The 14,442-nt window shown below is 46.2% G+C and overlaps 1 protein-coding gene across 1 annotated transcript in view; it reads right to left on the reverse strand.

The window, feature by feature from the left end:
• LOC148161984 (uncharacterized) overlaps positions 1-13,822 on the reverse strand; it is a 53,727-nt gene extending 39,905 nt beyond the window's left edge. The window contains exons 1-2 of the mRNA XM_088020482.1: positions 13,715-13,822; positions 13,495-13,577 (exon numbers count right to left, since the gene is read on the reverse strand). Of these exons, the coding sequence (XP_087876608.1) occupies positions 13,495-13,577; positions 13,715-13,822 (191 nt within the window). The remainder of the gene's footprint in view (positions 1-13,494; positions 13,578-13,714) is intronic.
• Between the last annotated feature and the right edge of the window lie 620 nt (positions 13,823-14,442).

The raw sequence follows: 14,442 nt of genomic DNA on the forward strand, positions 1-14,442 counted from the left end.
TAGAATGGTCAGAAGATAGTGGCAGGGCTGAGTCCCTGTGGGAGCAGGCAGCTACTGAGCAGAGAGGCATGGGGTGATTAAAACCCAGGCAGGAAGATCACTCTGATTGTGAAGGAAGATTTGCAGCTGGAAAGCCCTACAGTTATTACTGTGAAAAAGAGGGAGACCTGAGAGCCACTGCTGGAGAGGCTGTAAATCTGAGCACAGAAACAGAAGGAGTCTGGTCTCTCTGACAAAGTTTGACTGAGAGTCAATCCTTGGTATCCTTTCACAGTTGGGAATTATAAAGCCAGCAATGTAAGGCTATGCTCAATCATTCCATAGGCATTTATATAATCGTGTCTACTTTGGCCAAGGATGTGCTAGGCTTTGGTGGTAAGGGATAGGACAAGGCTCCAGATGATGATATGCTGGCTCTGCTCACAGGAACTTCACACCCAGGGACAAAGATTCAAATCTCAAGTCCGTGTATATCAAAGTAGAGATGATGCATTGATTTATCATGTATGCTTCATGTCACAATATTTTTGAGTACCTGTGGCATGCCAGGTGTTGGCACTGGTGCTCTGTCCTTTTAGTCTGGGAAAATGCCCAGAATGATTCTGGGAGGGGATGGTGTGTGCTGTTGAGTGGGCCCTCAGATGCTGCAAGAGAGGCTTCAATAAAATCAGTGCCTATGTGGACAAGGGAGTGACCACGCTTCTAATGATTAGTGGGAGTGAAAATATTTTAGTAAGCCCATAACTGACAAGCATTATTGTTCCACTCCATGGATGGTACTGAGATGCCAACTGTGGAGGGACACACAGTTCAGGACTGACTTACTGCTGACTTGCCCTCACCCAGTTCTAGTCATTGTCAGCTAAATTATATACCACTCCTTCCAGATACTTGGTGTTACAGAGAAAAGAAATGCCAGGTTTTAATCAACCTCTTGTAGAGATGAACGATGTCTTCAGGGTTCTTTTATTTCCATGTTGTTTATGTGACCAATCTTGGCTAATGGCACAAAAGAAGACAGATAGAGTCCTTTTTATTTCTTTTTGAAATTGGAAGGAACCTGTCAGCATTGATGAATGTTCTCACTGTTATATCATAAGTGAAGGAACACATTCAGGAATGGACATGTCCAGTTGCATGACCATTAAAATTTTTCCAAATTTTCCTCAGAATAAGTTGCTAAAGATGTCAGTCAACAACAACAAAAGAAGCTTATAAATCATTTTGAGAATTTATTTATTTCACTCTCCATCTCTAAATTATTGTAAGGGTTAGTATCTAGAATATATAAAGAATTTATACAATTCAACACCCCAAAATCAAATAATCCAATCAAAAATGAGGGAGAAGGCCTGAAAAACTATTTCCAAAGAAGATATCCAGATGGTCAACAAACACATGAAAGGATGCTCACCATCACTTATGATGAGGGAAATGCTAACCAAAACCACAATGAGATACCACCTCATACTTCTCAGAATGGGTAAAATTAACCACTCGGGAAACAAGAGATGTTGTCAAGGATGCAGAGAAAGGGGAACATTCTTACACTGTTGGTGGGATTGCAAGCTGGTGAAGCCAATGTGGAAAACTTTAAGGAGGTTCTTCAAAAAGTTAATTGTAGAACTACCATATAACCCAGCAATCGCACTACTGGGTATTTACCTCCAAAATACAAAAACACTCAATCAAAGGATTACGTGCACCGCTAATTTTTAGCGCCATCATCTACAATCAGCAAATTATGGAAACAGTTCTGTGTCCATTGCCTGATGAATGGATAAAGAAGATGTGGTATATACACACAAGGGAATATTGCTCAGTGATCAAGAAGGATAAAGTCTTGCCATTTGCAATGACATGTGTAGAGATAGAGAGTATAACCCTAAGCCAAATAAGTCTAAGAAAGACAGATACCCTGTAATTTCACTCTTATGTGGAATATTAAGAAAGAAAACAAGCAATCAAAGGAAAAAGAGAGACGAATGAAGGAACAGACTTAACTAGAGAACAAATAGATGGTTCCCAGCGGGCAGGTGGGTGGGGGATGGGAGGAAGAGAAAAAGGGATGAAGAGCACGCTTATCATGATGAGCACTGAGGAAGGTACAGATTTGTCGAATCACTGTACTGTACCACTGAAATTAATATGACACTGTATCTTAAATATATTTCAACAAATGAACAGGAAAGAAAGCATTATGGTTGACTTTTCAATGCAGGAAAACAACTGTCACAAATGGAGCTCATTACACAGGACAGTGACACTGCTTTCATTTTGTTTTCAAAGGTCGGTCTAGGTGTAATTAAAACATTTCGAATTTTCATGTGGCCATATTTAGATCTAGTCCAATTACACCTAAAAAACAATTAGATTAGAAACCAATAGGAAAAGTGAGTTAGAAACCAGTATGTTGCAAAAATCCAGCCCCTCTCTGTTCCTGAATCTTTATTACAACCCACAACTAGAGACTGCCTCTTAGTGTTAGGGATGCTGAACAAACATTGGGGTGCTGTTGAGCCTTGCTCCTGGCAGGCATCAAGGTCAGGCACCTCAGTATCTGTGGGCCCAGCAGGGTACTGGAGCAGGTGATGTGTGGGTTCAAGATAGGAGAGCATCCTGAGCTTGTGGGGCACTTCTGCTCATCTGCTGGGCATGTGTAAGGGAGGGCTGCCTTGGGGACTTGGAGTCCTTTTTACAGGGCTTAAAACTTATCCAGCCAATCAGAATCAGAAATCTGGTCCTTCAACTGTATGTGCCTACGTTAAGATGGTGGGGACACAGGGGGTGCCTAAATTTGTCTTGTCCCTCGGATACAAATATGATGTTATCAAATCATTCTCAACACCTAAGAAATCAGAGATGTGAGAAAACAAATGGTGCAAGTCCACAAGTAGAAAAGCTGCTAAGGTTTGGAACGTAGGAGATGGAAAGTTTGAATCCTCTGTGATATAGCCGAGGACATGGTGGAAGGGAGGGATCCTGCTTGAAGAGGCTACTGCGAAGTATTATATGCATCAGAACAAAAAGTCGTAACTTTTAGAAGTCTGATACAGTGGGGGATGTGCCTGGTTTAAATGTGCTCAGGTGGAGGCCAGCAAGGATCCCAGGTGTGACAGAGTGGTCCCAGGATCCCCACGGTTCCAAGAAGAATGGGCAGTGTCTGATTGTGGCAGAGTTCCCAGACATCAAAAATTTAATATTGGAACTGATGAATCACTGAACTCTAAAACTAATAATACACTATATTGTTAATTAATTGAACTTAAAATTAAAAAAAAGGAAACCCCCCCAAAAAATTTAATATTGGAGCTACCCAATGACCCAGCTGTAGGAACGGGAAAGCAGGCTGAGAACAGTCAGACTAGGTGCCGGTTTTCTGCTTTGTGTTGCCATAAACTGCGAACGCTCCACGGTAACGCGGTCACTTTCCTGGGATAGGGTGGCAAATAGCAGCAGCGCAGGAGATCCTGAACAGGGAGAATTGTTGGGCTCCATGTTGTATATTTGGAGTTTTGAAACTCTGTCACATGCCTGAGTTAAAATGCTCAGGCACAGGCAGGTGAACCCAGATTTCTGATGGAAACCAGGGAGGGAAGACTGATTGATTGTTGTCATGAGAGGGTTCACTGAAGAGTGGGGGGACGGGATTTTCAGCTCCAGGGCTAGAAAGGGGGTCACTGTCACATTCATCCTACCCATCAGCTCTAAAACCCTGCAGGGAGCAAAACAGTGCCACCTACTGGAGGCTGGGGGAGCATACGCCCAGCCATGCCTCCATGTGCACTCTAGGAGAGCTATTCCCCTAGGACAAGTCCACTTGAGAATCAACTCAAAGGGCTCCTCGCCCAGAAGTTTCCCACAAACAACTCGCTCACACCAAGTTAACTGATCGAAGAGGGCTGCAAAGCGTCAGCTCTTGGGGAAAACCGTATATGACATTCTTTGCATTTTTATTATTATATTTTATTATTTTTCAGTTATTTTCTTATTTTTCAATTCTTTTTAATTCATATTGATGTCCATTTTTATGTAAATCATATATATTTCCTTTCAAAACTTTATACATTTTCTTATTTTGGTATCTAAATTCTTTGGAAAGCGGATCAAACACGACCAGGGCATACTTTTTTTTTTGTTTCTTTCTTTAATTATTTCTGTTTTGAATTTTGTTGGTCTTGTTTTTATCAGCTAAAATTGGTATTACTTTTTTCTGTCTTTTTTTCTTCTTTTCTTCCTGGAGAAAATGACGAGATGGAGAAATTCACTCCAAAAGATAGAACAGGATGTTGTACTCACTGCCAGTGATTTAATCAATATGGACATAATTGCGATGTCTGAACTTGAATTGACAACAATGATTACACAGATTCTGGCTGGACTTGAAACTAGCACAGAAGGCATTCTCTAGCATAGAAGGCACTAGAGAATCCCTTGCTGTCGACCTAAAAGAACTAAAATCTACTCAGGCCAACATTAAATATGCTATTACTCAGGTACAGTCCAAGTAAAAGCTAAACAAAGTGAATGAATGATGCAGAAGAACAGATCTGTGCTATAGAAGATAAAATGATGGAAAATAGAGGGCTGAGAAGCAGAGAGAAAGAAATCTATTGGGTCATAAAGGGATACTTGGAGAAGACAATGATTCCATAAAGAGAAATGATATCTGTGTTACTGGGGTCCCAGGTAATGAGTGCACGATTTTCACTGCGGGTTTATTTGTAATTGCTGAAAGAGTGGAAATAATCAAAAGGAGTGAATGGTGCCTCTGTGAAGGGATCTTTCTGAACTACCTGTGGCTTCCTGTGAATCTGTATAAGTCTAACGTTCTACCTCCATACCTACCTGTAGTTGTTCTCTGCCTGTCAGCACACCTCGGAATAGTCACTCAAACCAGCAGTCCCACCCTGGTCGCTGGAGTTCCAAGCTTCACTAAAGACCTCAGAACCCTGCCTGTGGGTGTCAAGCAGCAGTGAAGGAGGCAGGAGGGATCTGGTGCTGGTCTGTGACACAGCAGCTGCTCGGCTATGATGCCCTGTGATCCTTAGGGGCAGAGAAGGCCAGGTATGGGACAGAGGCAACTCCCACACTGTGGTCCTCCCAAAGCTGATGTTTTGCCTTTGGGCAGGAAAGGCCAGAACAAGGACCACGCTCACAGTCTCACCCCCCCTTCTTCCCTCCCTCCTCTGGGCGGCATCTGTCACCTGCCCTTGTAGATCCCCTCCCCAAACCTGCCATCTCCTGCCTCCTGCTCACACAAACACCTCCCAAAAAAGTTACCCCCATTTTACAAATGAAGGAATAGGGATTCAAGGGGGGAGCGGCTCTGGGTGCCAGCCCTCCCAGGAGCCTCATGTTTGTGGAGCCCAAGGTATTGTGAGCAAGGTCTGAGCAGCTAAGCACAGGAGATTCTAAGTGTTGGGATCACATAAGCGACCCACTTCCCCCTTACATCTAAGTGAACTTCAATCTACCAGCCTCCACACTGGCTCCTGAAAACAGCACCCTCAAATCACCTGAGGCACCATCTATCTTAAGGATGTAAGCTGCCCACTTCCCAAGCCCCTGAAGTTCACTTCTCATCCCCAAAGGAGCTTCCTCCTGATTCCATCCATTTATGCCCGGGTGTTATGAGCACACTGCCTTGACGGAGCTCAGCCCCGGAGCCACAGATCTAGGCCCTTCCCACTCCAGCACAGGGGTAGTCACCTGTGGGCACCAGCTCATTGGGATCTGCACATTACCTGAGCTTAAAACCCACATCCCTGGAGCAAATCCCAGGTGAGAAGTGACTTGAATGCTCACTTGCTGGCAGAGTTGGAAGGCACCCAATCAGAGGGTTTTGTATCAGGCTGTTGTCCCAGTGTCTTTTTAGTGCAGTACGAAGCATGACTGGAGGGCTCTTGGTTTGAAAGCTCCCATGGGGCCAAAGGACCAATGGAGACATAGGTGTAGTACTGAGCAGCTTTGGAGGTCTCATAGCCTGAGATGAATTGGCAATCCCAGTGTTTGAGAGCCCTGTGCTCTGAGGGGAAGGATCCACATCCTAGGGCACATGGTGAGCCCGCTGTCCAGGTGCCTGCTTGGCCTAGCACAGAGCTGAGTTGGTGGTCTTATGTTTCAAGAGCACATGTTGATCCCTCTGTCCAGGTGTGTGCTTGGCCTAGCACAGAGCTACAGTTTTGGTCTCCAGGTACAAGGGCAAATAGTGATATTGCTGTCAAGGTGCCTGCTTCACCTAGCACAGAGCTCCATTGTTGGTTTGCAGGTCCATGAACACATCGTGATCCCTCTGTCCTGGTTGCTTGGCCCAGTACAAATATGAGTTCTTGGTCTCCAGGTCCAAAGGCACATTGTGAGATGTCAATCCAGGTGCTTGTGTGGCCTAGCAGAGAAGCTGGGTTCTGTTCAGATTCCTGCTTGCCATAGCACAGAGATGTGTTGTTGATCGCCAGGTCTAAGAGCACATGGTGAGCCCCCTCTCCATTTTGGCCAAGGACAGAGTGAGCCCACTGTCAAAGTGACTCCTTGGCCTAGAGCAATGCTGCACTGTTGGTCTCCAGGTCCAAGGGATGAGATGGACCCTGCTGTCAAGTAGCCTACTTGGATTAGACCAGAGCTGAGTTGTTTGTCTCCAGGTCCAAGGGCACCTGGTGGGTCTGCTAACCTGGTGTCTGCTTGGCATAGCACAGAGCTGCACTGTTGTTCTCCAGGTCCAAAGGCACATGATGAGTTTTCTGTGCATGTATCTGCTTGGGCCAGCATAGTGATATGTTTGTCTCCAGGTCCACAGACACGAGGTGAGGCCACTGTCCAGGTAACTTCTTGGCTGAATGCAGAGCAGTGGAACAGGGCTCAGGTCCAACTGCACATGGTGATCACATTGTCTAGGTGAATTGTTAGCAACGTGCTTACCTGGGTTGTTCGTCTCAAGGCCCAAGGACACATAGCGAGCCCTCTGTCCAGGTTTCTGCTTAGCCTATCCCTGAGCTCCTTTCTTGGTCTCCAAGTCAAAAGGCACATGATGAGCCTGCTGTCCAGTTGAGTCCTTTTCCCAGTGCTGAGCTGGGAAGCAAGACTTTACACATGGCAAGCCTCGTGTTCTCTGGACTCACTTGCCTTGTGTCACACTGGCCTGGCCATCTTGTGGTGTGAGGGCTCCTTTTCAACCCCATATCCATGTGACTCACCTGCCCAGTGACAAATTGTTTCAGAGGTATCCCAGGGTTCAGGTTCCGGGTATTCTGTTTGGGGGCAGAGTTTCTTTATGTTCTGCTGTTTTCGAGGGTTTGTGGTCTATGGGATCCTGATCAGCCAGGATTCTGGGGGATTAGTTTGTCCCCTCTGATGTGGGTCAGACAACTCATTGTCTGAGGACCTGTGATACAAGGACTCCCACTGTGTCCAATAATGTGATTCCATCAGGTTGTGAACTCAGGTTACCTATGCTAAGCCCGGTTGTGACCCCAGAAGTGTTGGGCCCAGCTTGCTGAGAATCCACTGCACACTGATTCCCAGTATCGTACTACCACATGCCAAATCAAAGTGTGTACCTGAGCAGCCAGGCCTTCCTCAGAGTGGCAAATTGATCCAGGATTCCCCGGGTGCAAGTTCAGGGCCTCTCAGGACCACGGAGGGACAAAAAGATAAGTGCAAACATGAAGGTGGTGTGCAGAGTGGTTGGTGAGAGGTCCAGTGCGGGAGGAGTGGGCAGGGGGCTTGCCCTGGGTAGGAGCAGAGAACAGAGTAGAGAACTCAAGGAATAGCAGGAAGAGTGTTGGCCAAAGTGTCATCTCTCTCATCAGTTTAGCCTCTGCTGTTGTGCTTTTATGACAGCCCTGGTGCATCAAAGTGCCTTCTTGTGATGTCACCACCATGCCCTGGCCAATCACCATGGCGCTATCCAGTTGACACTACTTGGTGGGCCAATCCCCTTGTAGCTTGACTGGCCAATGACCAATGGCCTTATCAGTAACCCCTCTGACATCATTGCCTGGAAACCATCTTTTAATGAAAACAGTTTAAGTTTCCTTCAAGAAGAAAAAATCATATTTAGGATGTATTTATAGTGAAGTTCATGGTGAGGCTGAAAGACTCAACCAGTACTAAGTTTAATGTGTCACAAAAACCCACCATTCACTGAAACACTGACACCGATATTACTGAAGACATGGGCCATTAGACCCTATGGAAGGTCACACTTTACGGGTACGTTGGACAACATGGCACTAGAGCAAATGCTATTCTCAAGTCATCCATCAAAGCTTATATGTAAGTGTTGAAAATGGTAGATATATGTTTGGTACATCTTCCCACAATAAACATAACCCTGGAAAGGATGAAGCTGTGTCACAAATCATTACCTACTTGACACAAGGACATTCAGCTCTCATAGAATTGGGGCAAGAAAATCCAGCCTGTCACCAGGTTCACAGTCTTCATATCCAGCATCCAATCAGAAAGTACTGAGGGGAAGAGTTAAGTTTGTTTCATCCCTCAAATACAACTACATACTTATCAAATCATTCTGAACTCCCAAGAGATCAATCAGAGATCTAAGAATATAAACGCTGCAAGCCTACAAGTAGAAAAGGGACCACTGTTAAGTGGGGAGGTAATGTGGAGACTTGAATCTGCTCTGATATAGCTGCGGATATAGTGGAGACGAGAGAGTCTGTGTGAGGAAGCTACTGCAAAGTATTATCAGCAGCAGGGTGCAAATACAGATATTTTTCATGTCTGGATAAAGAAAATTTGTTACATATACACAATGGAATGATACTCAGCCACCAAGAAAATCAATACTTTGCGATTTGCAATGATGTGGGTAGAACTAGTCGGTATTATGCTACTTGAAATTAGTCAGTCACAGATAGACAAATACCATATGATTTCACTCATATTTGGAAATTAAGAAACAAAACCGATGAACATAGGGGAAGGGAAGACAAAATAAAATAAGATGTAAACAGAGAGGGAGCTAAACCATAAGAAGCTCTTAACTACAGGGATGAAACACGGTTGCTTGTGTGGAGGTGGGTGTGGAGATGGCATAATTAGCTGATGGGCATTAGGAAGGGCACTGGGAATGAGCTTTGGGTGTTACATGAATCTGATGCATCACTAAATTTTACCTCTGACACTATAAAACAAAAAAGGAATGTGTTCTGGAAGCTCCCATTTTTGTTCCCCACTGGCACACAGTAATCTCCCATTAATTACTTGTTGAAAAAGTGAGCTCAGATGGAGCTGTCTGGTCAGCAAGCAGATGCACTGTGTCTGGATCTCAGGGGAAAGAAGAGTAATAGGCAGAGAGGTGCTCTCTGAATCTGGGGGAACAGAAAGGCAGCTGGAACCAGATAGCATGGGTTCCTATCCTAAACCTTCTTGCCATACACTTGGCAAGCCCATGAAGACCTGTTCCTGTGTCAAGGAGAAGCTCAAGAAGAGACCTGTTTGATATGCTGGGGAGTAAACTTGAGTCCACGGTGTAGACTGTTCTTGTCCATGAGATGGCCCTTCCCCTTGGGAGTTTGCAGACCCAAATCAGGTCTGCCTTATCTGTCTCATGTGCTGGTTCTGGAACCATACATAAGTGGAAAAAGAAGATTCTATGATCAGGCAACACTGGTGGACATGATCCATATTTTCTTTTCTCCTCACAGGTAAGGTCTCAGAGTGTTTTGAGTGGGCCGTGCCATAAATCTGGACAAAGGATCTCTAGGGAAAGTCAGCCAAGATGTGCTGACCTGGTGGAATATCCCAGGCCTTCCCCTCCAATGGTACCTGTGTTCCACGAGTGAATAATTTGGAATGATGTCAAATGTCACGGGCTCCCAAGGAATGCACAAACAGGGGCCAAAGCTTCTGAGCTCCCCAGCTGAGCATGGACATTGGCATGCAGTGGCTTGAGCAGGATCTTATGCAAACCTTGACTCCCAGGTAGAATACAAAAGAAGCTCAATCTTACCTGGTTCCTGGATTCTGGAATGTGTAACACTTGATCCAGGCATTCTCTGGTGGCGATGCCAGGGTACAGGTTCTACTGGAAAAATGTTTGCAGAGCAACAATCTCAGTTGCTTGTGGGCACATGGGAAGAAGAAACTTGAAGGAAGAGCATGGGACCCATGAACGTGCAATGTTCAAGGCAAATGGAGATGCTACCAGATCCTGGTGCAAAGGAAGCAATGCTATCCATAGTCTGATACAGATTCAGGCCTCCCTAGGTTTCCCAGTAATAGTCTGTACTCTGTTGGAGTCCATCATTTTGGGTTTCCCCTGGCTCCATCTTGTGTTCCTTGCTCTTGACTGCTCTGGGAAGGATGTGTCAAGAGAACCTTGAGCTCTCTAAGGAGAACACTACTTAATGACCTGGAAAAAGAAATGACAGTTCCAGGAACATGAGAAGAAGATGACAAAAATTATACAAATTCAAAACAAAAAAGAAACCGGAGGGCCACGTTGCATCTCATTCAAAGCTGGGGTTTTTCTGTTGTGTTGGAAGGTGGTGGTTGTGCTGTGTGTTTGCTTCCAAAGTAACCAACCCCCCTTCATGGTAAAAGTCCCTTGGGTGTTTGAAAAGAAGATCCATTGGAAAGGGCGACGAGTCTAGCGTTTCAATGGACTCCCAGTGTCAGCCAGGTAGGAAACTGGCCAACCAAACAACTAAGCAAGCAAACAAACTACCAGCGAATCCAACAAAATAGCACACACAGACCCAAATTCCCTTCCTGTATCCTTTTGGCCACAGGGTTCTGAACGTCCATCAGGTGTACTACAAGGGAGACAAGTAGAACCCAATTGAAACAGGTGGTGAAGGGACTCATTTTCCCAGGACTTGAAGGCAGTCGATTAGCAATCGCTCATTGTAGGGGTAAGTGTGTGTGTGTCTGAGGGTTTGCTGGTGTGCAATTGTGTTTCGGTGACAGGGAAACCAGTGGCTTTAGGTCAAAGAAAGAGCGTCTACAGAAAGAGAGGGAACGCATCTACTGGAAGCCCCAGGGTTGCAACATTGACCAGGTGGTTGGTGGCTCTCCAATGTCTGTTTCAGGCTGGCCTTGTCCAAGTGGTGGCTTGTAGCTTGAGGAGAGGCGTGAGCAGAGGGCTGCACAGAGGGTGCCCTACACCTTTTCTGGGGGCAGCATCCTCAACAAAGTGCCTCTCAGGAAAGCGTAAATCCCCCAAGGTGTTCCAAGTGCCAATTCCTGTTTGGAGCTGCTAGGATAATTGACCATTGGTGTGGCTCTGAGTTGTTTTTATGGATTTCTCTGTCCCTACAGTGCAGGTGGTCCCCAGGCAGTGCCTGAAGTTGACTCTCACCAAGACTGGGAGGGGCCTTCAAGGCCCAAGAGGATGTCTTGCAGACATGTGTGTCCTGTTCTTGATCCCTCATTCCCAGGCCAAAGTGATCTGAGGGCGAGAGGCTCACTTTGAGGGAACCCAGGGGAGGCACAGGGATAGATGTCAGTTCTCTTTCCCCCCTAACCCCACCTGGGATCACTCTCGGAGAAGGCCAGGACTCTTGGTCTGAATCTCAGGGGAACTCTGTCCATAACTTTCACCTGGCCTTTGGAAACTAGGTGAATACCCAGGGAAATTGTGGACACCTGGCCTGGAGTCCATCCCCCTTTGATAAGCTTAAATGGCAGGCGCTCAGCTCTGCTTGCTGTTCAGACCCTACATTGCCCTCCTGGTCTCACATACACATGATAGGTAAGTTTACAAGCAAATCTCTTATGGGTCTAGAGGAAGGCATGGGCAGCCAGGAATCCTCATCAACAACACTCACATTCAGATTTGGCTCTCCATCTCCTCCATTTGCTACATGGGAAAAAGAGTTTTCAGGAACGAGCACGTTGAGGTTCCCCTGTGTCCAGGGATAAAATTTGTCAGGGTACTGGCCCATGAAGGCCGGCTTGAAGCAGGGTCACTGGCTCTTGTCCCAAAGGAGAGGCTTCCAGAGAGTCTGCCTCCATATACCATAAGGGCGTTTCACAACTCCTTTACCAGGAACCACTCTCTGCGGAGCCTTCTCAACCATGGCACATGGGACCTCTCGCCCACCCGCCAATAATCCTTGGGACAATTATCCTTGATGATTAGGTTATCCAGAGAAGGTGTGGTTTGTGTGTAGAATCCATTCCTTCCCTGGGGTCCTGAGGCCCAGGACAATGAAAAACACGTTGCCACACTCAAGACAGCAACCCCACTCACACTCAGGAAATCCTGAGGGCCACATGGAGACTGCAACTACGCTGCTCAAGAGCTGACAGTTTGTGTGATCTCTACATAGGTGCCAATGTTTACGTTTCCCCTCTTTTGTCTGCTCATTATTTCTACACGCATATACACTGCCTATTCCCCCCCTACACACACACAGCATTTTGTTTAGAAATTCTTCCTTGTGCCGTCTCTCACTTGAAAGTTCAACACTTTCCCCTCATTGCCTGGGCACTGGATCCTGTGGATAACTCAAAGGAGCCCACGATTCCCCAGCAACGTCTCAGGTGCCACTATCATTTCCATGTTGAACATCTCACAGGCCACACTCTGAAAATATACCTGAATGCAGGATTCTGCAACACCTGTGAGTTTGGCCAGGTGTTTTACCTGGTAGCAATTCTTGGAAAGCAGTTCTTTTCAAAGGATTGAAGGAGGATACTGGTTTGGGATGGAGAAATGGATTTCCGTTTCCTCCTTCCTTCCTTTGGGAAATGTCTAAAGAGAGAATAGATTTAGAAAGGAGGGCTACATCCAGTGTAGACAGAGAAATTGGTGTACGTGTGCATGCATGAGTGTGTGTGTGTGTGTGTGTGTGTGTGTGTGTGTTCTCTCATTCTTCTCCATTTTCTCTATAGCCTCTCCTTCCCTGAGTCCACTGAGGTCAGCATGGACCCACCCACACAAGCCAGTGCTTGGATCTAAAGTCTGAGGTGATCCCAGAAGAGGACTCTGTCCTTCCCACCATTTCAGGACAAGAAGATTCAAAGCCTTTCTTGCCCAGGAACAATTCACTTGCCCAACAGGCAGGGCATGCACATTTTTCACCTCTGGGAACAGAAAGGCGGCTGGAACCAGTGGTCATGAGTCCCTCTGCTAAGCCTTCTTGCCAAACACATGGCAAGCCCATGCATACCCGTTCCTGTGTCAAGGAGAAGCTCAAGAAGAGACCCGTTTTGAATGCTGGGGAGTTACCTTGAGTCCAAGCTGGAGGCTTTTCCTGTCCATGTGGTGTCCCTTCCCCTTGGGATTTGGCAGACATCAATCGGCTCTACCTTAGGTGTCTCATGCGCAGGTTCTGGAACCACACCTAATTGGCAAACAAAGAACTAAAGGTCAGGCAACACTGGTGGACATGATATATATATATATATATATATAGACATATGTTTGTTTTTTCCTCATAACTAAGGTCTCAGGGTGTTTGGTGTGGTCCATGCAATAACACTGGGAAAATGATCTCTAGGGAAATTCAGCGAAGATGTACTGACCTGTTGGAATGTCCCAGGCCCGCGCTCCAATAGTACTTGGGTTCCATGAGTGAATGACTTCGAATGACTTCAAAGGGCATGAGCTGAACAGAGATGCACATATAGGGGCCAAAGCTTCTTAGCTCCCCAGCTGAGCATGTAGATTGACATGCAGTGGCTTGGGCCTGATTGTGTCCACGACTTGTCCCTAAGGGAAAATTCAAATGGAGCTGAAACCTACCTGGATCCTGGATTCTGGAATGTCTAGCTCTCGGGCCAGTCGTTCTCTGGTGGCGATGCCTGGGTACGGGTTCTGCTCGAACGATGCGTGCAGAGCCCCTTGCTGCATTGGCTTCAAAACAAGCCACCTCCATCAGGATCTGCACGGGAGGGGGCCTGTTGCAGGGAAAATGACAACCGTATTAGGAAGGCTTTCATAGGAATGTAAACTGGTGGTGCGGTCTCAGCTCTTCACTTTCTGAGCTGTGGAAACTTTCCCAGGCTGGCGCTTCCTGTGTCTTAGTCATTCACGGATACAACTAAGGGTCTGCTGGATAGGACAGGCAGTCCAACACCTGCCTATGGGAATGAGTGATAGGCACAGATCTAGGGAAATACCAACTGCTCTCCAACAATATGATGGCATGCCAATGAACTGAGGAAACCCGCGGTGGGGATGAAGAGGTGAAAGCACCTTAGGAGAAAAAAAGAGGAACTCACTTCTCCTAAAAATCATCAGGGTCAACTCCGACAACATATCCTAAGTCCTGGTCCATGAGGTGAAAGTTCACTTGTTGTAAATGACACCTGAAATAGGTCCTGAATATTTGCCTGTTCTCTGCCACCTGAGATCTAGATTGCCTATTTGCAAAAGAGGGACTCCGGTTGGGAATCCCGGCCACCAACTTCAGTTTTCATTCTGACAGCAGCCATATGCAAGCCTCACTCTATCCCTTTCCCCCAATCCTC

This window comes from Eumetopias jubatus, unplaced genomic scaffold (genome assembly GCF_037043125.1).
Source record: "Eumetopias jubatus isolate StellerSeaLion01/CBP00866 unplaced genomic scaffold, mEumJub1_p1.0 scaffold_30, whole genome shotgun sequence".
Lineage (NCBI taxonomy): Eukaryota > Metazoa > Chordata > Mammalia > Carnivora > Otariidae > Eumetopias > Eumetopias jubatus.